This window comes from Emericellopsis atlantica, assembly GCF_019669845.1.
Source record: "Emericellopsis atlantica unplaced genomic scaffold F5Z01scaffold_29, whole genome shotgun sequence".
Classification (NCBI taxonomy): domain Eukaryota; kingdom Fungi; phylum Ascomycota; class Sordariomycetes; order Hypocreales; family Bionectriaceae; genus Emericellopsis; species Emericellopsis atlantica.
Window position 1 is genome coordinate 39,730 of NW_025764731.1, and position 22,186 is coordinate 61,915.

Sequence of the window (22,186 nt, forward strand, 5' to 3'; positions counted from 1 at the left end):
ATTACACCAAATACTGGCAGAGAGATAGCTGTTCACGAGACGTGTGGTTCACTCATCGCGATCTGTACTCGAAAGTCGAGTGCAGCTCATCCCTGCCGAACGCGTTGTGCCTGGTGGGACACACGAGAAACAATGGCCACGTACGTACGCACTCAACATCCTGCAAGCAATGTGACCCTACTGCTTTGCCGCCGTATTACCCCATGGGGGGCTGGAACCGAGCCAGCCGTCCAGCGTGCATTGCCACCCTCCCTCTCACACGTTACCCCGGGCCGTGCAGCGCTACGCTGACTCTTCCTCAAATACTCCTCCGCGCCAGGCACAAGTCCGAGCCACTCCCGTCCTCCTTCACTACCTACAGCTCTCTTTGCTTGCGGTCACGGTTTACGGCTCTTCTGCGTATCCCCAACACACTTGACGGCGGCCAACATTGTCGCCTCTGTTCTCGCCATCTCTCGTGCAGATGTGGTCATGTGACCAGCCACTCGTCCGCGTGAGGGGAAGGTGAGGGGGGCCACAACACCTTCATCTCGTTCTGCCCCCTTCATCGATTCCCTTGATCCCTCATCAATTGCTGTGTTCGCCGTACGACAATGCCACATCGCGTCGCCTGGAGCGTTGTGTGTTGACAGACCGAGAGTGGGTCGACGATGTCGTTGATTGTGGATTCGGTGGGTAGCTCGGTGAGCCCCGTCGCCCAAAGGTGAGTCAAGAACAATGGCAAATCCGCCCAAGCTAATGATTAGCAGATCAATCTACAGAGACCATGGCATGAACTCCTGATCGACAGCATGGTGAAATATCACTTGACCTTTCGACGCCTGCGTAGCAGCAGCCCACGCCTGCACACACGAGCAGTGAACCTCCAGCTGGTCTTCGTTGTCTCAAGGCTCGTCTGAGTCCGCCAGCGATGCCTTTCGTCGAATCCCAATAATGTCGAATGCCGGCGGCTGCTCATTGTCTTGCTGTAAGTCGACTTCTTACTCATCGCCCGCACAATCAGCGACCTCCGCCATGAAACGATGCAACACGACTACCGACCATGTCCAGAATCCTGAAAAGGCCGGAGTCAAGCACTGCCGGTTAACACCGCTCGACTGGCTACGAATGAGGTCCCGGTCATTGCTCTGACTTCTCCCTCCAAGTCGTGTTTGGTGCGCAGCGACGTGCGGCTTCCAGGTATCCGAACACGACATTCCAAAAGGCCTCGTGAAGGCCAAGGAATTACCACAGAGTTCAGGTGTCGTCCAGGCAGTGCTCCTCAAACATTGGCGCATTTTCGACCATAATTGGGAACCGGCATAGCATGAGACCAATGCGCCTTGGGTTTGCTCTCCGAGCATTCGCGATGGTCTCATCCCTTCGCGACACACTGCTTCGAAGTGTCGAGCTTGGTTTTGCCATGGGCGAGTTGATGCGGACCGCTTCGAAAAGTGCCATGGCTACCGAGTTTCGTCTTCGTGGCGGTCTACCCACACCCAACCCCTCGACTTGGTTGTCCCATGACCTCCAGCGGGGCTCAAACCATCCTTGTCGTGAACGATCCTCTGGTCCCTTGGGTGGTCATGGTGGCTAGGTGGAGCCGTCGAAAATATCGCGAGGCCTCATTTCAAGACAGCCAGGCTAGGACAGCCAGTCGAAGCACGAGTCCGGAGCATCATCGTCAGTTCACAAGCGAACTTGCTTGTCAGGATGCGCAGCAAAAGCCTAACGTCCGTGTCTTTACATACTAAACGGCCTCTCATATCTGTGGCCGATCTGGAAAGCCACTCATCCAACGATCCACCTCGTGTGCCCAGACAAGCAGCATCATTGGTCTCCACATGGCTTCAGAAAGTGGCTCCGCGATAAGGGCATGACCACTTTGGCACCGTGTGGGGGGGGCTGTCGACTCTTGGCCTCAGTTGATGCCACGAACTGCGCGCCATTGCCGAATTGAGCCAGCTTGCTGCCTCGAATGGCAGGCATGAAGTGTTCGGTACATTTGGAGGTCTCTGGGCGAATTGCAGGTACCGCGGTCGCAGGCAGCCAGTTCTGCCGCCCGAAGGTGCCCCAACCTCACAATCAGCAGGAGCGTCAAGCATATGCGGCATCGTGAAATGCCTCAATTCGGCTCACTTCGGGTAGCTGTGCAAGACCAATCACCAGAACAAGCACGAAATGAATGCAATTGAGAGACACAGTGTGTTGATTATTCAATTGTGACAAAAGAAAGCTCTTCACTCGGGTAATACGAGTTGGTTGAGTCTTTTTATTTTACAAGTGGTCCCTGGGGAAAACAGTCGCTTTCCCAACTCTATCACCCCAAGACGACACTCCATCTACGGGGTACCTCCCCCAGAGTCTATCCCATCAAGTACAAAGCAGGTCCCCTTCTATCATGATGATGACACAGCACACGCGGTGGAAGTGGCTGGACATAAAACTCCGCGAAATGCATCGAGCCCAACGGGCTCCGTCTCAACTCGAGCTCGGTCGATCGGTACGAGCGTTGCCAGCCGGCGGTGGAGAGATAACTTAGGTCTGGTCACGGTTAGGAGCTGCGGCCGGTCGGTGATGCGCGATTTAACACTTACGAACTTGGCCATGAGGGCAACCATGAGATCGAAAAGACCAATGGCCTCAACGAAAGCGAAACCCAGAATGGCGTAGGAAAAGAGCTGGCCACGGAGAGCAGGGTTGCGGGCAACACCGTTCAGGAGAGCGGCGAAGACGAGACCGATACCGATACCAGCACCAGTCAGACCGATGGCGGCAGAGCCCATACCCAAGTTCTTGGAGACCTCAACCATGGCCTGAGCGATCTCAGAGGAGTAGGCACGCTTCTGGACGCCGAAAGCGTTGCGCTTGGTGGCGTTCAGGACGTTGGAAGCCTGCTGGCGCTTGAGGGCCTGCATGGGGGAAGCAGTGCCTAGTGGCGAGGTCGTCAGCTACCGGTCGGAGCAATTGGCGTGGTCGCAGAGGCGCTCGAGGTCGCGGTCGAGCTCAATGCCTGCGTGGCTGCGGCCCGGAAAAGATTTTACTCACTGATGGTGCGCTTGGAGGCGGCAACGGGGGCACGCATGGCAGGGCGAGCGGCCTTGGTGGCCATCTGGCCGGCGATGCGGGAGGCGGAGACACGGAGGGCGGCCATTGTGATGGTTGTGAGGGTGTTGGTGGTTGGTGAGGGATAGAGTTGGGATTTGTTGGAGGTGGATGGATAAAGCTCAAGCAAAGGAAGAGGGAAGCAAACTTGGAAGAGGAGGAAAGACGAGAGGGAAAAGTCAGCAAGCTGGGGGTCCCACTTTGGCTAGGGGCGCCGGCCACGGGCTACGGGGCAACAGACGAAGCGAAGCTGTCTGATGCCTCAGGACGAGATGCGAAGTGGTTACGAGGGACTTTGCTTCTTGGTGGTGAGACGCGGACGTCAGGGCGTACCGCGTGCGTGGGAGCCAAGGTCTGTGCCAATGTCGACCCAAGGGTGGACACTTGGTCGACCGACGCAGCCTGTCGGGGGAAGCCGGGTGGACTTTTCAGAATCAATGCCAGGGCATGATTTGCTTCCGTCAGGAGCAGTGGATCATGAATCATGAAATTAGTGGAAACGCTACGGGTCGTGATGGAGTCATGGGCGGTGAATATTTGAAAAGGCCTCAGTCAAGTGCTGCAGCGAAGAAGGGCCACGACGGAAGGCCATGTTTGCCAGACGGGCTGCCAACATGATGCCAACCAAAATGACCAGCCAAATGCGAGAGTTGCCGATGACGGGAATGCAAGGCAAGGCGCTGCCGTTTGACAGGGCTGCAGTTGCGCGCAAAAGGGGGCTGTCGGCTGTCCGCCAGGCCAGGAAAATTTTTCCCATCATTTCCGGCTGGCTGTCTGTCTAAGGCATGAAGTCGGTTGTGTTTTGAGCCTCAGGACGCAAAGAAGGAACATGCTTAGCAGCTGCCGGGAGGCCCCCACGAGAGTACCCCCACTTGGCGGCTTTAATTCTGGCTGGGAACGAATCAAGCAGCGGAATTGGCACGTGGGTGGATCATGAGTGCCAATTTCGCGATGCTCAGCTGCTAAGGCATTCCCTTGAGAAAGATGGCATGAGGACGCTTGGGAATATGGGTATAAAAGGGCCACAGTCCGCTTGTCGAACAGAAGGTGGATTTGGGGAGAGTTTGTCCTCTTGATGGCGATTTCTAGCCATCCTGAAATGGTGCGCGATGCCACGGTGAGGACACCACAGGCTATCGCTCCCGGGAGAAAGGAATGCGACGTCAGATCGGGCACGTCGCACGCCAATGTCGCCGCCTGCATATCCCGTGCCCCTGGTTCAAGGCGTCATCACCGCTCTGACGGTTCTCCCATTATTGCAGACCTACGAATTTCCAGCCACATTGCTTTGCCAAAGTGTTGAAGCATGCCGTGAGCTTTGACGAGAGGCTTCAACCGTAGGCGCCTGGAGTCGCAATTTTTTTCTGGATCGGAAGATTGAGGAACGCTGACGCCAGATCCTCTTTTCCTTTTCAGTTTTCTGGCGCGAAACTTTACCGGGACGGATCTCCCTTGCTGAAGCCAATCAGCGGACCCTGTCAGTGCAGCCAGCGACCCAGTCGGGAAATGAGCGTGGGCCGGTCCGAGATGGCGACAGAATTTCGCGCTGAGCATGTTTGGCATCATAATCATCGTTGATGACTGTGGTTCAATCGTAGTGGCAGTTGAGTACTGCGTCACTGTAATTAGAGTGCATTCTGGTTTTCTTTTCGGATTTCGTCGTGCACCGACTCGATGATGGTTGCATTCCTGACCGAGTCAAGACGCGAATTAGTTGTGTTAGTGGGGAGTTTATCGACTCGCGTCATTGCTTGGCCTGCTTACCCTAGACGCTATATGTTAGTATCCAACAAGATACTCTGCGTCTGATTTTAAGTCCATAAAGTACTGTGGTATTGTTTCAATGATTGTATTGAAAAAAAGGGCACAAGAACGCTTCGTTTTACTACGTGTCGAGGTGCAATATTAGTAGGTTTATTTTGGACTTGCTCATATTTTGGACTTGCTCATATTTTGGACTTGCTCATGTGAGTTCCAGCAAAGCCTAGATGTATTTTGTGCTTGCCAAACTGACAAACGAAACATGCCACGCATAAGCTATTTGAGGTTCAGCGTAGCTTCAATAATCAATACGATTCATTTGTGTTCAATCGAACTATTTATATGAGACGCTTAGGGATTTGCAGACATTGTTCACGCAACAACGACATTGAGCAAGCCCAGTAGTAAAAGTCACGTGATATCTGCCACGTGGCTGACGTCGCATCTCCCACGCGTGCACGTGACGCGACGTTGTTCCCCCTCGCGACGTGTTGACAAACAAGTGAAGCCATCACGACCCTTCCTAGACCTCTTACCACTGCTGCAGCAGCTATCTCCGCGGCAACTTCACCATGGAGCCCGTTGAACAAACTGTACCCTCTACTGTCCGCGCAATAAATTTGGGGCAGTCCGCCACGATCCTTACGACCTGCAATTTGTCCGCAACGTTAAGAATGGCCTATGATCGGGATGTGGTAGTTCATTGTATCAAGCGACATTACGAGCTTTTGTTGAAAGCAGCCTACTTTGATCCCGCAGAAGTTCGATACCCTCCAGAGGAAGGCTAGAGCGACGAGCAGCTTGCTGTTGATGTTCTCCGTGCTTTAGGTCGCTCCGAGGAGGTAATCGACCTCCTACGACACCTACCTTATATAAAACAGCTCGACGGTGACGACAAAGATGAAGCATACTTTGAGACCCGGCATCTTAGCTATCTGCGCGATACCTGGCCGTTCCGATCTTTGGTCGCAGAAGAGTGCCAAGGACAAGGGCTGTCCGACAGACTGCTGATGCCTCGTTGTGAAGACTGGCCTGCTGGATTCATTTCATTGACACGAGACCAATTTGCAACATGGTGGATAATCGACACTGCGAAAGGTTCGGTGATGTGGCCCATGTCACATATATACCACCAGAGAGCTGATAGTTATCCCAGGTATCATACATCCGATAGGACAAAGTTACGTAGAGCCACCAAGAGATGAGCCTTGGCTAGTGGGGTCTGTTCCACGCGATATTCAAGACTACTTCGACGAAATCTACAACGAAATCAAAGCATTGAAGATGGTCTCTTGTCCAAAGGGGAAGAAATCGTGGAACAGAACAATCCAGCCGTACACATGGGACGTCGGAAGCGTATGTCATGTCTTTGCGAGTTCTGATAACGCTCTAATACTAATGTCTGCGACGTAACTAGGTTGTGAGTCAAACATTGCGGAAGCATAGCTGGCCTGATACTTTGGATCGGGATGCGTATCTCCAGGAGCTCGAGGAAGTATATCCAGAAGCTTAGAACAGGGCTTCCCGTCCACTCGGACAGCAAAAAGAAATAACAGCAAAAAAACATACAGCAAAACATACAACAGCCGGTATTCGCTGGTCGTCACCGACCCAACTACTAATCAGCCCCTTAGCGGCTTGACTATGGGAGAGCGGACGGGATCCCGTATTTTCCACTAGGTATGGTCGTATGTACCAGAAGTGGGTGTTACTGAACATTATAGGCATGCTTCTCACTCACGAGTCGAGAGCAAAAAATTTAAAAACATACAACAGCCGGTATTCGCTGGTCGTCACCGACCCAACTACTAATCAGCCCCTCAGCGGCTTGACTATGGGAGAGCGGACGGGATCCCGTATTTTCCACTGGGTATGGTCGTATGTGACAGATGCAGCTTTTGCTAAAGCTTATGCGGCCCCTTTTTCCCGAAACACTACGCACTCTCTCCCACCTCACTCGCAGTCTCTCGCTTCGTCGTTGGACTGCTGGCCACATCTAGGCTCCGAGGTTGATTGATCCAACAACCCTGCTTTTCCAGCGCTGCTACTCCACCGGATCAAACTTCGCTCCAACGCCTCGATCTGTATAGGCTTAGTAAGGTAGTCGTCCATCCCAACCCTCAAACACTTTTCCATATCGCCTCGAATTGCCGAGGCCGTCATCGCGACAATAGGAACACCCTTTGCGTATTCCATATAAGGAGACTCCCCTCGCAGGATTTCTGTGCAACGGTACCCGTCCATCACGGGCATCTGAATGTCCATCAAGATCAGGTCAGGCTTTGGTTGTATGTCTGGATGTTCGTGCGCCACGACCAAGTAGTCAAGAGCTTCCTTGCCGTTCCAAGCCACAGCTACACGAAAGCCCAGCTTGCGTATTATGCTCACGGCGATCTTTTGGTTGATTGCACTATCGCCCGTTAGCAACAATCACAACGCATTGACATGGAGCCACAACTTGTCCTCGACTAGCAGAACGACTGTACTGCTGTACTGAGAGCGAGACTGATCCTCCAGAGAGGTTGAAGTCGTGGCAGTTCCTCCCGCTAACGGTGTAAGAACGTCATTACATTTCCGACTGGTGTTCTCGACAACCAAGCTTTTTTGAAGAGAAGCCGTGTACGTGAAATCCGTCGCTTCGGTTGATGTGGCAAGGTTGCTGGAAGCAAGGCCATCCTCACGCTGGGCTTGCTTGGTCGGAACCCAGACGGAGATCTTGGTACCTGCGTGCGGAACAGATTCAAGGGCGATGCGACCGCCCATCAAAGTAACCAATTGCTTAGAGATCACCAACCCCAGGCCAGTATCGCCAAACTTCCGGGTGGCTGATGCATCGCCCTGGATGAAAGGCTCAAACAGAGTGCTTTGAGTTTCTGCGGTGATTCCAATGCCCGAGTCCTCGACGACGAACTTGACTTCTTCCCCGCCAGGCTCCGTTGAGACGTATAACCGAACAAATCCTCGGTCTGTGAACTTGAGACTGTTTGAGAGCAAATTTAAAAGAATCTGCTGCACGCGACCGGGATCTCCCACGATTGAAAAATTGGGGTCAACCGCACTGGTGTCGAAGTGGAACTCTAGAGATTTTATTCTCGCCGTTATGCGGAGCACCGTGAAGGTATTCCGGAGCATGGAGAGGACTGAAAACTGAATGCTCTCCAAATCAAGCTTGCCGGATTCTATTTTAGAGTAGTCCAAAATGTCGTTCACTACCCGTAATAGTGCCATGGCTGAGAGTTTGATGGCCTCTGCATGCGCTCGTTGTTCGTTCCCAAGGTCAAGCTCCAGTAGCAGTTCGGCCATACCTAGAATTCCACTGAGGGGGGTTCGAATTTCGTGGGACATCCGGTGGAATCAGTAGTTGAAGAGGACTGGACGGAGCGTGGTTGACGTACATTCGCAAGGAACCGGCCTTTCAAGTCGTTTGCCTCCTTGGCCGCTGACTCGCGTGCGAGAAGCTGCAAACGTTCTTCTTCAACGGCTTTCAATGCTTCTTCTTGTCGTTTCGCCTCGGTGATATCTTGTATCAGGCAGATCAGCCCTTGGATACCGTTTGGTGCGTCGTCCGGTGGATTCGGGGTTTGCAACGCTAAAAAGCGAGTGCGGAACCAAAATCCGTCTAATGTCGTTCAATGATACAGACCATTTATAATCAATTGCCCAGTCTGACTTACCAGTTCCATGCTCGAGGTAGGTCGACTCCACCTTTCCTGAGATCACGTTGGTCACGCATCTGGTGAATGCGGCGAACTCTGGACCACGGTCGAGGTTGGTGAGTGAGAGGACACTGGGCACGTCCTTGCCATCGTACCAGCTCCCGTTTTCTGTCTCGGTGCGAAACGGGACGTCGCGAATGTCAGCACCTTCAAGCATGGTGACACGAGGAGTAGTATCAAATGTCAGGATCGTAACTTGAGCATGAGCAAGGACACTCAGCAGGCGCTGTCTAGCGTTTTTCGCTTCCAATTTGGCCTGCATACTGTCGTGAATGTCCGTTGTCGTGCCTGCCTCGGCGTCAGTATTGGTAAAGAGAAACATCTGACCCGAAGTAGGGGTCGAAAGAGATGAGGCAACCTACCGAACCATTTGTCAACCTGTCCACTGGCTGCCGTAGAAAGCGGGACGGCCCTGGCGAGCATCCACCTGAATTCGCCGTCTTTCCGTCAGCATCTATACTCCAGGCTGAAAGGCGCGCAGTCTTGTACAGAGCGAAGCCAAGCAGCCTTCGTGGCACCGACGTCGTCAGGGCGAAGCCTTTTAGTCCAGCCGTAACCCAGCGATTCCTTCTGGGTCTGGCCTGTATACTCGAACCAGCGGACGTTGTGGAAGTTGCAAAATCCTTCCGGAGCACATGTCCAGACCTGTAAGGGCGTCAGCACCGATTGGCTGTCTCCTATATACGGTACGGGATTTCGAGAGGAGGGTGACGTGCCAGTTGAGGTAAGTTGTTACAAATGGTCTCAAACTTCCTGTCTCCATGCGGCTCTTCTTGGGACATGCCGTCGGGCACACTATTAAGGGGGCAGTTACTTCTGAATGTAATTGCCCCGCCAAGGAACTCTCCTGTTACCTCATCCCTGATGGCTTCGCCCGCGCAGTCCAGGATGGCCTTCTCACCACCCTTGTAGCGAATAGCTATCATCAAATGAGAAAAGGATGCTTCTGTTGCAAGTAGAATGCAGTTTGGATGCTCGTCTCTCTCCAGTGGCCGGCTGAAGTCTTTTGTCCAGAGGTCCCAGGATCTCAGCTGTGAGTAAAAGTTAGCCATCTAATCGTGTCAGCGCAAATTTCAGACGGGACAGCGAACCGCTGACTTTGCGTCCAGGATCTCGGTATCGTCCACAGGTATGCTGGCAGCCTTAGTTGACAGTTCTCTCGCGGCTGAGCTGGGGTCAGTCACTGATAGACATGGTAATGGTGTGCTGAAACACTGGACCTTGGTTGAGATACACGGCACTGCCACTCTCCCAGAATCCCAAAACTGGCAGATTGATGTCGTGGAGAATGGCGGCTTTGATGGAATTGGTTCTCATGTTCTTCTGGTTCTTGACTATCGTGTCACCCTGCTGGGTGCGGGCCAAGGCTGGAAGCGGAGAATATACACTTATTGGCGTTGACTTTGCTGTTTCTGTGGCTTGCAGCTTCTGTGACGGTGATACTGCACTGAAGCACAAAGTGAAGTGAATCTGGTCTTCCGTCGACACCCACGTTGATACTTGGACAGTACCGGGTAATATAGGACAGGTGTGCATCCGTCCTTCGGGGCCAGGAATTGCGTCATGAGATGGCCTGCGCATGATAGCAATTTGCACGATAGAAGTACCGAGAGACTGTGGTCGAGATTGACCTTGAGTGGCAGCGTGTCCAGTGTTTCCTCGAATTTGAGGTTGTAGTTGCTTCGACGCATGATTGGCCAGGTGGTCAAATAATGCCTCCCAAGTGGGAAACGACCTCTCATGAATAGAAACCCCAAGGTCCTGCAAATGCTGGCCAAGCACATTGGCTTCACGCGGCGACGGCACAGTCGAAAGAAGAGAGAGTTCAGCAGCGTTGGCGAACACAATTGTCCGTGATAGATTGACAACAGCGACGGGGATTGGCAACAGGGCCAACGCTTCGCGACAGAGAGGATCAGAGGATGCAGAAGAGCGGATTCAACTCTCTCATTTTAGCGGACATGTCAGATGCATTGGAAGACGTTGTTCCAAGTCCAACATAATATTATGTCCAGAACGGGCTGGACTTGTTCGAGACCGTCGTGGCGAGCAAGAGGCGCTCATCAGTACCATCAGTGCGGGGATTCGCGCCCAACCGACTTAAAAAAAAATTATACGAACAGGAGCTGTGATCGCGCTATTATGCCCGACTACTTAGATAGAAAGCGGTCAGACTAACCGTGTATTTGTGTGATACATCCTCTGCACGGTAGGCGGGTTCGGTGTCCCGCACGATGCGCGGCCTTTAATTTACATCTCCCAGCAGAAGCACTCGACGACATCCTTGCTTGCATCTAGAGGCGTCCGCACAGCCGCGAGATGTCTTAGATCATTGGGAAAATGTCTTGTTGGAAGAAAGCAGTGAGGCGGTTGCGAGGCAGGGCGGGACATTGGGAGATTACGGCACGAGGGACGCGAGCTCGAGAGGAGATGTCGAACAACTCCCATGGACAGAACTAAAGTGAACGTTGTAATATTCAAGAATATATGAACAAAACGTGTCAAGCAAACTTCAAACTACCCGCCGAGGCTCCACCAGTGCCACGGTCTCGCACATACGTATGGACCGACCGAACGCGGTCCCATCCATGTCGTCCGCCCATCGTTGATCAACCCACGCAGTACGCAGTGCTGCACTTGATCCTGGAGTTGACGACGCAGCCATAGTTGATGCTGGTGCATGCGCCCTTAATGTCGTCACTGTTGGACCAGCCGCAGGTGCCGACCTGGATGCCCGTGTTGTCGACAATGAGGTCCCAGGCCCCATCGCCCGTGTTGCGGAGCGTCAGGGGGTCCTCTTGGTCGGCGTTGCAAGGGTTGGCACCGTGCCAGTCGTTGCCGTCCGGGTTGACCTGCCAGCGAGTCTTGCAGGCGCCCTCGGTGTCCATCTGGAAGAAGTTGTTGGTCACGCCGGAGTCGTAGTCCGAGTCCAAGCCGAGCTGGCAGACCCAGTCCGTGACGTAAAAGTCGGCCGCGGCGAGCGCGGGCAAGGTCGCGGCGAAGAAGGTGGAGAGACGCATGGCGGTGATGAGGAGGAGGGCGTGGCGTGACTGAGAAGATGTGTGTCTGGTTTGTTGGGCGCTTTCTGTGTTTGGCTGTAACCAAGTCTTGCTGATGAGCTTGGCATAAGATTTCGTCCAAGGCACCGGGACCGGCTGGCTTTATAGACAGAGCCGTAGGGGCTGCCCCATCTCGATGACGTCCATCATGTCTTCTTGTCTGTGTGGTGCTCCGTGATGCCCATACTGCGAGCAGAAGGATCCGTGGCTGAAGTGAAGCTAGGAAGCCCGGCTTGATCGAAGCACTGCGCAGATCTTGACTCTACTGGGAGTCTGGGAATCTCCATCCTGTCGAGGAGGATTCGAGGATGGAGCTTCTTCGATCCCATCGACACCGCCATGTCTGATGAGGGATACCTGTTTAAGGACATTGCGTTGCCTCCTAAGGGCAATAGCCCGGACAGAATGTACTACGTAGTACGTACACTGAATGGTTGCGTGTAGGATGCCAGAGGTAGGTTCATCCGCCCACGACATGGTAATTAGATCCGGGACCCCAGCTCGTCGACCAGCCAGTTCTCCGCTTGAGTGACGGCATCTCCTGAGAAGGTGAAGGCCACCGTTGAGTGGAAACTACGTACATGTAAGTTCCATGTGCTCGGCAATGATCAATCGCTTGTACGCATGCATCTGTGGGGAACATTCTGTAGGATCGTGGGCCTGGTACCCTGTGGAGACGGATATCGGAAACTATCCGGATTAGGCATCGGTTCGGCATCGGATGCCGCTTCTAAGCCCTATGTTTCACACTTGGTCCGGGGTTTCGGGACCGAGCAGCCAAAAGCTCTCCGGTGAAGCAGGGGAAGACCAGAGAATACCCAGGGGGCTGGGCCTGTGATGACGTCTCAAGGGCTGCGACCTTGAACCACTTGTACTACCGCAACGGGCTGGCTCCTTGAGGTATTTCCCAGTTAAAGGTACCTTACAGTAGGTGGATCTGCGGACTGGTTCGACGCTGTGCGGTGTAGCCATACCCGACCAGTTAGATGCCGTCGGCTAATGCAACAGTATCTTCTGCCTCTGGCCTCCCATCCTGTGCCGTGACATGACGGCATGATAGCATCCATCCAGCGTAGGGCAAGGCCAGGCCACGCTATGGCACCCCATGTTCCAACTCGGCTGTGGTTCGCCAGAGTCGAGTCTTATCACACCTCTCCTGTCGGCTGTCGCTGGTCGCTTCGATGACGCTGTTGAACAGGTCTTGCAATGATCGACGGGAACACATGTCAGAACCGAGTGTAGGGCCAAGCTGCTACTTACGTACCAGACTTCGCTCCCTCGCCCAGACAGCCTGCACGTGCGCCATGATTCCCGGTCAGAAACGCGTCTCGGTGGCCCTCGGGCTACTTGGCCTTTTCGCCCTCTTTCTCGTCTGGCAGCTCTTCAGTAGAGACTGGAGCCTGCCCGGCTTGGGTTTCCGTCTTCCTGCGCCCAACGTGCTCCCGTCGTGGCCATACGTCGAGGTTGTTTCCCCGCTCAACGAAGAGACATGGCCGTACCGCGTATTCAAGAGCTCACCCCTGAACCCCCCCAACATCTCGATCGGCATAAGTCACTCTCGTCTCGCCGATGGGTACCTGTTCCTCACCCCGGGCTCGCGCGGTATCCACCGCGGTGAGCAACAGAATGGGCCGCACATTATCACACCGGCAAACGAGTTGGTCTATGCCTCGCCGTCACGCACGTCAACGCACTTTAACGGCTTCCGCGTGCAACGGTGGGAGCAGGCCCCATGTCTCACGTTCTGGCGAGGCGATATAGTCGCTGGCCGCGGCTATGGAGATCTTGTCCTCCTCGACGACGAGTATCGGGAGACGAGCGTCTCCCTCCAGGCAGACATCCGTCATTCACCACTACTAAGGCATGTTCCCGGTCTCATGGATTTTCACGAGCAGGAGCTCACGCCACGGAACACTGTCCTTGTCACGGCGTACAACGAGACTAGTGTAGACCTCTCGCCTATTGGAGGCCTAAGCAATGGCACCGTCACCGATAGCATGTTCTTCGAGGTAGACATGGGCACGGGTCAAGTCCTCTTTAGCTGGAGCGCACTCGACCTTTTCCCCATCACCTCTTCCCGCCTGCCCATCGTCTCCAATCTTAGCGCCGTCCAGGCGGACACATCGTACGATGCCTTCCACATCAACTCCGTCCAGCTCGTGGGACAGGACTATCTCATCAGCAGCCGCCACCACTGGGCTGTTTATCTTGTCTCGGGCGAGGATGGACACGTTATCTGGACACTGGGTGGCGACAGCCACGACGCCAGCGACTTTGGGCCTTTGCCTGTCCCGGGCCAGTTTCGCTGGCAGCACGACGTGCGGGCCCACAATGTCACTGAACACGACATGCTGCTCAGCTTGTTTGACAATCACTGCAGGGCTACGGAGGTCTGTACGAGGGCCAGCCGAGGGCTTCTCATCCGCCTACGACTCCCTCCCGATCGCAGACAAGTTCCCGAGGTTGTCCGCAGCATAGATGCCGGGGACGCGAAGCAGGCGCCGAGCCAGGGCAACTTCCAGATCGAGCTGCAGCATGGCAATCAGCTTGCGAGCTACGGGCCGGTGCCGGTCGTGCGAGAATTTGGTCCGCCAGAGCACGGCAGCCCGTTACTATGGGAGGGCCGTTTCGGGCACGACGATTTCGCCCAGAGCTACCGCGCATACAAGAGCCCGTGGCACGCCACCCCGCGCGATTGGGACCCTTCGTTGGTCCTTGTCCAGCAAGGCGGTAGACAGGGCGCGGGACAGCGCGTAGTCCATGGGCACGTAAGCTGGAATGGTGCCACGGATGTGGAAAGGTGGAATGTCTACATGAAGCATCCCATGCAGAAGAGACGAACACTTTATGCTGTCACTGCCAAAATGGGATTCGAGACTGTCTTTGAACTAGCACTACCAGACGACACGTGTGTTCAAGTCGCGGCCGTGCAGGCGGGACATGAAGTTCGGCTGTCCAATGTGGCCTGCCTTTAGAGATGCACGGTCTCGGAGAAATACTGTTGTCTTTAGTCCAGGCAAGCCTTTCATAATATGTGCCATGGCAGTCGGAAAGCGTGACATGCCAGCGTATTCAAATCTCCCCAACGCTGGATCACATGGATCATGTCTCCATGGCAAAGGACAATGTTGCCTCGAAATTCTGATTCCGTAGCATATCTGCGGGATACACCTTTAGCGTTACGCCATCGACCTCCTCTTGTTGCTGCAAGATGGTCCGCATGAGGATATTCTTCTCATCACCAGCCCAAAAGGGAACAACCTAAGCGTAGACCGCTTCAGTAGCCACTTGCCAGTTAGAGTCTTTTTTGTTCGTCCAATGCGGCCATCAAAGCAAAAGGAGTAGATATGCAGAGCAGTTTGACAGACAGAAGACAACGGGGAGGGCAATTTACAAACATCCTGCCTGCCGTCAATCCTCCTTCGAAAGATCCGGAATATCTTGCCTTAGAGGCCGACATCTGCTGAAGCTAATAGTCTTCACCGACCCAAGCGGACGGGATCCCGTATCTTCCACTAGGTATGGTCGTATGTGCTAATTCGTGCAACAAATGCTCATTTGGTGAAGCTAGGCTTCCTTTGTACTAGTCGTGGTTGCAAGGGCCGACTTGTCTATGCACGAAATCGACTGTGATCCTGAGTCGCTCGTCATGCGTTTGGATGATGCGACTTCCAACATGACGAGGAGGCTTGCAACAAAAGGTCTGCGTCGATGATCCGAATTTCGAGTCGAGACTTCCGGTGAGGATATTTCCTGTCCCAAGCTTGAACAGTTCGTTGCAACAGCATTGCAAATCGATGAGACTGGTGGACGCGATGTGCTGTCCGCTAAAAGGTGTCTTGACACCAGGCAATCTCACTGGCGAAGGAACAGCGACCCAGAGTACATCAATCGAAATCGTGCCGACATTCTCGGCCGATTGCGATGCAGGAGCACGTGCCGGTGCCGGCGCCCATGCCTCTTTACAACTTGATCTGGTAGTGACGCTTGGCAGCCTAAAACAGAAGTTGGGTAAAGTAGCGGACAACGCTGCACCAGATTGCTCGCTGACAGGTCTGTCATTGGTTGCTGTCATAAAGTACGCTTAGTCTAAATGAGAACAGAACGTTCTTATTAATCTACGGCAATTTGTAAAGCGTGAGGCTTGGTAATGGAAAGTGGATGATGCTCTTGCTCTTTTGAAATCACAAGGTCAGTTGTTCGCTGTCGAACTGTGGCATGAACATATATAGACTTTGATAGCTTGCAACCAGAAGCCTTTGATCCGCTCACTTGTTACTGTCCCCACATCTATATCATCATACGACGAGATGCCCGTCTGGCGCTCAATGTCCGCCAAACCCATGATCAAAATCGTCACGGAACCGCCCTCGACAGGCTTAACATATACAACATGTTCGGCTATTAATGGGACTGTCGACTTATGTGCCCACGAAGATCTTACTCTCAAAGATGTTCGCATTTCGCTCATCGGCTGCGGAAGAAGATCCCTTGAAGTTGGACGAAACGGCAGCCGATCCTCTGACGAGTGGATTTTTTTGAGTCTTCATATGCCTATAGACGGCCAAGCTCTCGAAACGTGCTGTAACGTACCCGCTAGGCAACAGCGGCCTATCCCATTTCACTTCCGTGTGCCTCGACAACTTCCGACTGGTACATGTAATCACACAAAGATTGCGCCCTGCCTTCAGGATCAACACCTCTGTTTACCTCCGACGATATGCAGCGAGGGTGCAGATGCCATGTGCCCTGATCTTATCAGCATCGGCTACTACATTGAAGTTGTCATCGAAACCGACACTACGGTCACACCCTCAAGGTCAATTCTGCCACAGGACCATCGCTTTCGAGAGCGGCTCGAAGTTACTATCCTGCCTACTTTTCCAGAAGAGGCACCGTTGGATCTGGAGTCGCATTCCACCACATTCATGCCGCGCGCGACTTTATCTTTGAAACGACACATACTGGGTCGAACCCTCGGCCATGTGGAGGCCAATGCTTACCAGCCCAACGCGATCATGTTGAAGGCTAACGGAGGCGCACCCTCCACTTCTTCTGTTCACATTGGCTTAGCCTTTAGCCCGCATTCGGAGACTGTTTCCATACCGCACGTCGAGCGTGTGTGTGGGGATCTCGTTTCGAACACGTACTTTGGACCTCGTGTGCTGCATGAGTGGCCGCAGCGACTACCCGAAGCTCAACACACGATTGACCCTCTACTCAACTACAAAGTTACCACGCCAATCATCAACTATGCGCCTGGAGAGCTCAATTGGACGGAAGGCTCAGTTTTGATGGCCGTTTCAAGAACTTGTTACAGAACAAGCTTGGAAATCCCCTTTGGTGTGCATCATGTTAGGAACAAGCGGTTCATGCCCACTTTTCATTGTTGTCTGTTCTCTAGGACCTATACACTTGTACTCAAGATTGCTTTTTCAGGTGGTCAAAGCATCAGGGTGACAGTCCCCCTGCAAGTTGGGGTCGAAGACTCAATGACGCAGGAGTCACTCGATCCTCAGGGGGCAAGGCCACCAGATTACTAAAACCAACAGGATTACAAGATACATAGGGGGAGTTCAAGCTGAGATATTTTGGGCAGACAGGAAAATCTTTGTGCATAACGTCATCATGAACTTCCAGTCCCACGTGGATCACCTAGAAGCTTCAAAGCGAGCCACACCGATAGCAGCTTCTTAGATACTTGGCTTTTACTAGACAGGAACTTGATGCCGATCGCAACGAATTTCTCGCAGATCACTAGTCCCATGTGAAGCCATGTTCAACACATCCCACCTCTTCCGGGGCTTGCCTCTATGAGGCAGCCAAGGCGCAACAGACGATCCATCGATCTGCGGCGCCTATGGGGGAGAGAGTGTGGGGTTAATTCTGAAGCCCATCCCCAGGGCTGCGGAAAAGCTTATTTCTTCTAGCGCTTGCCTCTTTAAGGCAGCCAAGGCGCAGCAAGCGATCCTATATCGGGTACGGGCCGTGGAAAAGCTCACCTCTTCCGGCGCTTGTCTCCAAAGAGGCAGCCAAGACGCAGCAAACGACCCATCCATCTGCAGCGCCTATCTTACAGCAATCTATGTAGGAGATGGTGAAGTGAAAACTTCGTGAGCTTTTCGTCACTCCCTTTCGTAAGACATCCGTGGGGCAATCAGCTGAATCCGGTTTTCCAGTTTTGTTTTCTTCTGTTCTTATCAAGCATACTGAATGTAGTACCCATAAGCTGACAAATGGACACCACTTGCTTTGGTTTCTATTTCCACGGCCGCAACATGATAGAAGTATTGAATACCTGAGGGTGTTGCTGAATTTATGAAGAAAATCTGCCATCGCTCTTGGCTGTGCTAAGATACAACAACCGCATACTTGAGAAAAGAGCAGCTATCAACACCTTATATTTATGGCTATGGCACAAGCACCGGCTTCCTACGAGCCTGATGTGCCTCCCGGCAACCTGTTGTCTGACCCGACAACTTGCTCCAACCGAGAAGACATTACAGAGCATCCTATCCCACCACAAGATGACTCTCCGGCGATCTTCGACGAGGCCAAGCTCGAGCGCCTTGGCCGTCAACGCCCTGATACCTTACGCAATGCTCTCACAGAGTCCTGTTTCGTCTTAACCATGTTACTCTCTATGATGATGTCTGAGTTTTACGTCTCTGGCTTCAACATCATTTTGCCAAGTGTCGCCCTCGAGCTCGATATCCCAGACGCGGTCCGCACCTGGCCCGCTGCTGTGCCCAACCTTAGCACCGCCGCTCTACTCCTGCCTTTTTCTCGCCTGGGCGATATCTATGGCGCTCGTGGTGTCTTCCTGACTGGTCACGCATGGACTCTTGTCTGGTCCGTGGCAGCTGGGTTCAGTAAAACGCCGAATATGCTCATCATCTTTCGAGCTTTGCAGGGCGTCGGATTCGCTGCATTTCTTCCCACAGGCTTGACATTGCTCGCCTCAACCTATCGGCCAGGACCACGGAAGAATCTTGTGTTCAGCCTCTATGGGTCCTTTTCGCCGCTCGGCTTCTACTTTGGTATCTTCACGGGCTCGGTTTCTGGGGAATACCTCACCTGGAGGTGGTACTTCTGGACTGGAGCTTTCTTTATCCTCGCTGTTGTTATCCTCGGTGTTTCAACGATCCCGTGCAGCGTTGATACTGTCAATCCCGAGGCGAAGATGGACTGGCTTGGCACGGCGACGATTGTGCCTGGACTAGCGCTCGTTGTGTACGCACTCACGGATGGTGGACATGCTCCTCAAGGGTGGCGCACACCCTACATCTATGTCACTTTGATCATCGGCGCAATATTGCTCTGTCTCGCGGTGTATATTCAAGGCTGGGTCTCAGAGCAGCCGTTGATGCCGCCTGCAGTCTTCCATCAAAAGTATATGAAGCGTCTGTCCATCGTGCTCTTTTCCTTCTATGGCGTTTTCGGCTTATACCTTTTCTTCGCGAGTTACTAGTAAGTTGAGTATACACTTTTCCTCAAACTCACATGCTAACCATTTTAGCCTGGAGAATGTACTGGGTACTACACCGATTCTTGCCGCCGCTTGGTTTACCCCCATGGCAGTCGGAGGCATAATCCTCGCCATCGCTGGCGGCCTCATTCTGCATATACTTCCGGGAAAGCTTCTGATGACTATATCTGGTATTGGCTTCCTCCTGAGTGGCCTGTTGTTCGCGGTTATCCCCGCGCAATCGGAGTCAGGTCAATCTCGCAGCTTCATCTACTGGGCATACGTGTTCCCTGCCATGATCTGCTCTACGATTGGTATCGACATCACTTACACCGTGACAAACATTTTTATTACCACGAGTATGCCCCGCAAATCTCAGGCTGCCGCCAGCGGGCTGATCAACAGTCTTCTCTACCTGGGCATGGCTTTCTGGTTGGGCATTGGTGAGCTTGCGGTGTCAACAGTCAAGAACGCCCGTCATGGAGACTTGACTCCCCGTCAACAATATCGCATTGGATTCTGGACAGCGGTCGGCCTTGCGAGCTCTGCAATCATCATTATGATGACCATTAAGTTTGGTAAGGCGTCGTCTGAGCTGACAACGGATGAAAAGGCCGACTTGGCTAGAGAACTTGAGATGAGAGAACCTGAGAGTGGGAGAAGGTAGTGCTTCGGCGCAGAAGGAGGTATATATTCATGTGGCGTTAAATACACCAAGGAAGCGAGACACCCACAACTGTCGGCTTTCGACTGTCACTGTGATAAATGTGTGTTGGCTTGTCCTTGGAGGTTATGTACTTAATTAGCCCGCTGGCCGCAGCTTCACACGCTCTCGGCGTCAGAATTGTCCTTGGGGACCGCCTTTTTCTTCTCAAAGAGCTTGGTCCCGACCTTATCCGTCATCTCGTCCGCCTTGTCACCCAAAAACGTCTTGAAGGCGCCATAGACCGCCGACGCGAGCCAGAGAAGCGCATTGACAAAGTCCACCCAGACAGCCGTCTTCATCGCCCCCGTCGAGCTCCCCTTGTACTTGTCGTCGCCGTCGCCGCTCCTGTGGAGGAAGATGCCCGCGAAGATGCCAAACACCACCACCCAGGCAAAGAAGAGGATCGCGTCCCAGGGGAAGGCCCGGTACGTCTTGAACAGCTTGATCCGGCTCCCAAAGTAGGGAATGGCACCTAGTGGCGTCGCGGCGACGAAGAGGACCGCCGTGATGGCTGACAGGCCCGCGACAATGATGGCCAGGAGCCACTCGGGCGAGAAGCCATCGTCGTCTTTCCGATCGGCGTCGACCCTGTTTCCGTAGAAGCCGCAGGCGATGATGGCAAAGAGAAACTGCAGTCCGCGGGCGATCATGCGGGGGATTACCTCGAACGTCTTAAGCCATGTCTTGCCCATTGTTTTGCCCGTCTCGGCGCCCTCGTTGAAGGCATGGCGACCGGCCTTGCGGCCCAGCTCATCCTTGTCGGCGGACCGCAGCTCGGAGGCGGCGCCGGCAAAGCCTTGAGCGGTGCGGCCGAGTTCGACGGCGGTCTGGCCGGCTTTGATGGCACTTTGAAGTCCCATGTTGATGGTTGAGAATAGCTTGTCCTTGCTTGTGGGGTGTTGGTTCTATCCGTTGTCTTTTCGTTGCTTCGTGATGTCGCTTGGTACACTTGAAAGGCAGTGAGATGATTTCTCAGTATCGCTGGAGATGCAACCACTCAAATCGCAGTGAAGGAAAAATCGAAGGGGCCGATATAAAGCAAAGTAGCAGACGCTCGCAGAGCGACAAAGGAAAAAGAACAAGAAGGAAATCTATATCAGGACAAAGGATGCGATAATGAACAGCTCCAGGAGTCCCTCATCTCCATAACGCGAGGGCCACCTTTTATATATACCTGAGGAGAGAAATAATCAGGAATGAATGCGTCGAGGCGCAAACCAACTAAATTTAGCATTGAATTGAAGTCAACGAGGTGGTACGCCTCAGACTGGCCCCGTGCGAACCAATTGATTGACATGGCAGCATCAGGGATCAAACACAAAGGCTTGCCGCTACACAAAAGGCGCTTATTGGCATTTATCGACGTACACAGTAATGGAACGGGCGGCTTTGTGTGTGGTTTGTGGTGTTCTTTGTGTCATTAAGCGCCCGCGCCCAGACGATGCATGTAAGTCGCAGCCTATCACGGCGGTTGGAGCGCGGGGAGACAGCAGACACTTGGGGCCGACGGATTTGATGAATGAAGGAAGCACGACGTTTTGTAAATACGTGAATTGATAGGCAGATTTCTTGGCTTTGGCGAAATGTCAATCCACGTCAATCCACTACGTGTAGATCAGAAGACGCGCGACCACATCTTGGACCAGATCGTCCGTGGGGTCAGATGCCCTCAACACTCCTAGTTGGCCAGGAGCACTCAAGTGTTTGGAGTCGTTGCGATGAACACCTTGTCGCTACTTTGAGCACAGTGCCCTGAGGAGGCCATTGCTCCAGTTATCGCGACTTTGCGGATGGCATGCGGCAGTAGGGCGTCCCTAAGATCCGCCAGCCACTGGACGCATTGTCCGTACATGGGTTCATGTTTGAAAGAACAATACGCAGATTTATGCGGACCTCGCTTTTGCTCCTCTGGATCTCCCTGACCAGTCTGACAAAGCTCTCGGCACAACCGTAAGAAGTCTGGCATCCTGCACCCAAGTGACCGTACCTTTGGACTGTCCAACTCTCCTCATTGACACTCTCACTTTCAAGCCTGATGCCCCTTTCTGGTATGAACATATTCAAACATATAATGACTAGGCATCAAGTCATGTTCAGGTGCGTGTACTTTCCCTTAGCTTCGAATGTATAGAGCAAGAGAAGCTACTTGCCTGCCGCATGCCCAAGGTCTCTTCGAGGCGGGCCTCTGCTCGATATGCTGGCAAACACAGGTAAATAACAGGTCGTAGGATTAGCATTCAGGAATCCTCTCTTATGGGCTAGTGGACAGTGAAGGAGGCGAGTTGTGATTTCGAAATAAGTCCCGACCCTGCTCGTTGTGCAGTGCTGACTACATGCAGTTGATACTAAGGCTGCCTCATTCATTTGATAACTTTTGCACAGGAGAATGTCC

General features: G+C 53.2%; 9 protein-coding genes across 9 annotated transcripts; 5 read left to right on the top strand and 4 right to left on the bottom strand.

Moving 5' to 3' along the window:
• Window positions 1-2,242: 2,242 nt before the first annotated feature.
• F5Z01DRAFT_293956 (mitochondrial ATP synthase protein 9) lies at window positions 2,243-3,221 on the bottom strand. Its single transcript, XM_046258830.1, has 3 exons — window positions 3,028-3,221; window positions 2,577-2,911; window positions 2,243-2,523 (listed from the first exon to the last, which is right to left on the bottom strand). The coding sequence occupies exons 1-3, from the start codon at window positions 3,131-3,133 to the stop codon at window positions 2,518-2,520; spliced, it is 447 nt and encodes a 148-aa protein (XP_046115039.1). The 5' UTR covers window positions 3,134-3,221; the 3' UTR covers window positions 2,243-2,517.
• Window positions 3,222-5,352: 2,131 nt separating this feature from the next.
• F5Z01DRAFT_294225 (uncharacterized protein) lies at window positions 5,353-5,744 on the top strand. Its single transcript, XM_046258832.1, has one exon. It carries the CDS (start codon window positions 5,418-5,420, stop codon window positions 5,631-5,633), a length of 216 nt encoding a protein of 71 aa, XP_046115040.1. The 5' UTR covers window positions 5,353-5,417; the 3' UTR covers window positions 5,634-5,744.
• F5Z01DRAFT_294228 (uncharacterized protein) lies at window positions 5,745-6,417 on the top strand. The gene is made up of 3 exons (XM_046258833.1): window positions 5,745-5,943; window positions 6,002-6,201; window positions 6,263-6,417. Exons 1-3 carry the CDS (start codon window positions 5,856-5,858, stop codon window positions 6,356-6,358), a joined length of 384 nt encoding a protein of 127 aa, XP_046115041.1. The 5' UTR covers window positions 5,745-5,855; the 3' UTR covers window positions 6,359-6,417.
• A 381-nt stretch (window positions 6,418-6,798) lies between these two features.
• Window positions 6,799-10,142, bottom strand: F5Z01DRAFT_639521 (uncharacterized protein; the record flags this gene model as incomplete). Its single annotated transcript, XM_046262446.1, is given in 10 exon segments — window positions 6,799-7,255; window positions 7,280-8,127; window positions 8,241-8,464; window positions 8,520-8,849; window positions 8,924-8,988; window positions 9,022-9,206; window positions 9,247-9,356; window positions 9,376-9,592; window positions 9,653-9,744; window positions 9,782-10,142. The coding sequence occupies 10 exon segments, from the start codon at window positions 10,140-10,142 to the stop codon at window positions 6,799-6,801; spliced, it is 2,889 nt and encodes a 962-aa protein (XP_046115042.1).
• A 922-nt stretch (window positions 10,143-11,064) lies between these two features.
• F5Z01DRAFT_664037 (uncharacterized protein) lies at window positions 11,065-11,727 on the bottom strand. Its single transcript, XM_046264070.1, has one exon. It carries the CDS (start codon window positions 11,579-11,581, stop codon window positions 11,171-11,173), a length of 411 nt encoding a protein of 136 aa, XP_046115043.1. The 5' UTR covers window positions 11,582-11,727; the 3' UTR covers window positions 11,065-11,170.
• A 1,197-nt stretch (window positions 11,728-12,924) lies between these two features.
• On the top strand, window positions 12,925-14,637 carry F5Z01DRAFT_728960 (ASST-domain-containing protein; the record flags this gene model as incomplete). Its single annotated transcript, XM_046266682.1, has 1 exon — window positions 12,925-14,637. One exon carries the CDS (start codon window positions 12,925-12,927, stop codon window positions 14,593-14,595), a length of 1,671 nt encoding a protein of 556 aa, XP_046115044.1. The 3' UTR covers window positions 14,596-14,637.
• Window positions 14,638-15,930: 1,293 nt separating this feature from the next.
• F5Z01DRAFT_753012 (uncharacterized protein) lies at window positions 15,931-17,163 on the top strand (the record flags this gene model as incomplete). The annotated part of the gene is made up of 1 exon (XM_046267085.1): window positions 15,931-17,163. The coding sequence occupies one exon, from the start codon at window positions 15,931-15,933 to the stop codon at window positions 17,161-17,163; it is 1,233 nt and encodes a 410-aa protein (XP_046115045.1).
• Window positions 17,164-17,991: 828 nt separating this feature from the next.
• F5Z01DRAFT_692579 (drug resistance protein) lies at window positions 17,992-19,755 on the top strand (the record flags this gene model as incomplete). Its single annotated transcript, XM_046266190.1, has 2 exons — window positions 17,992-19,090; window positions 19,140-19,755. Exons 1-2 carry the CDS (start codon window positions 18,027-18,029, stop codon window positions 19,753-19,755), a joined length of 1,680 nt encoding a protein of 559 aa, XP_046115046.1. The 5' UTR covers window positions 17,992-18,026.
• On the bottom strand, window positions 19,736-20,950 carry F5Z01DRAFT_664042 (uncharacterized protein). Its single transcript, XM_046264071.1, has one exon. It carries the CDS (start codon window positions 20,652-20,654, stop codon window positions 19,911-19,913), a length of 744 nt encoding a protein of 247 aa, XP_046115047.1. The 5' UTR covers window positions 20,655-20,950; the 3' UTR covers window positions 19,736-19,910.
• Window positions 20,951-22,186: the final 1,236 nt, after the last annotated feature.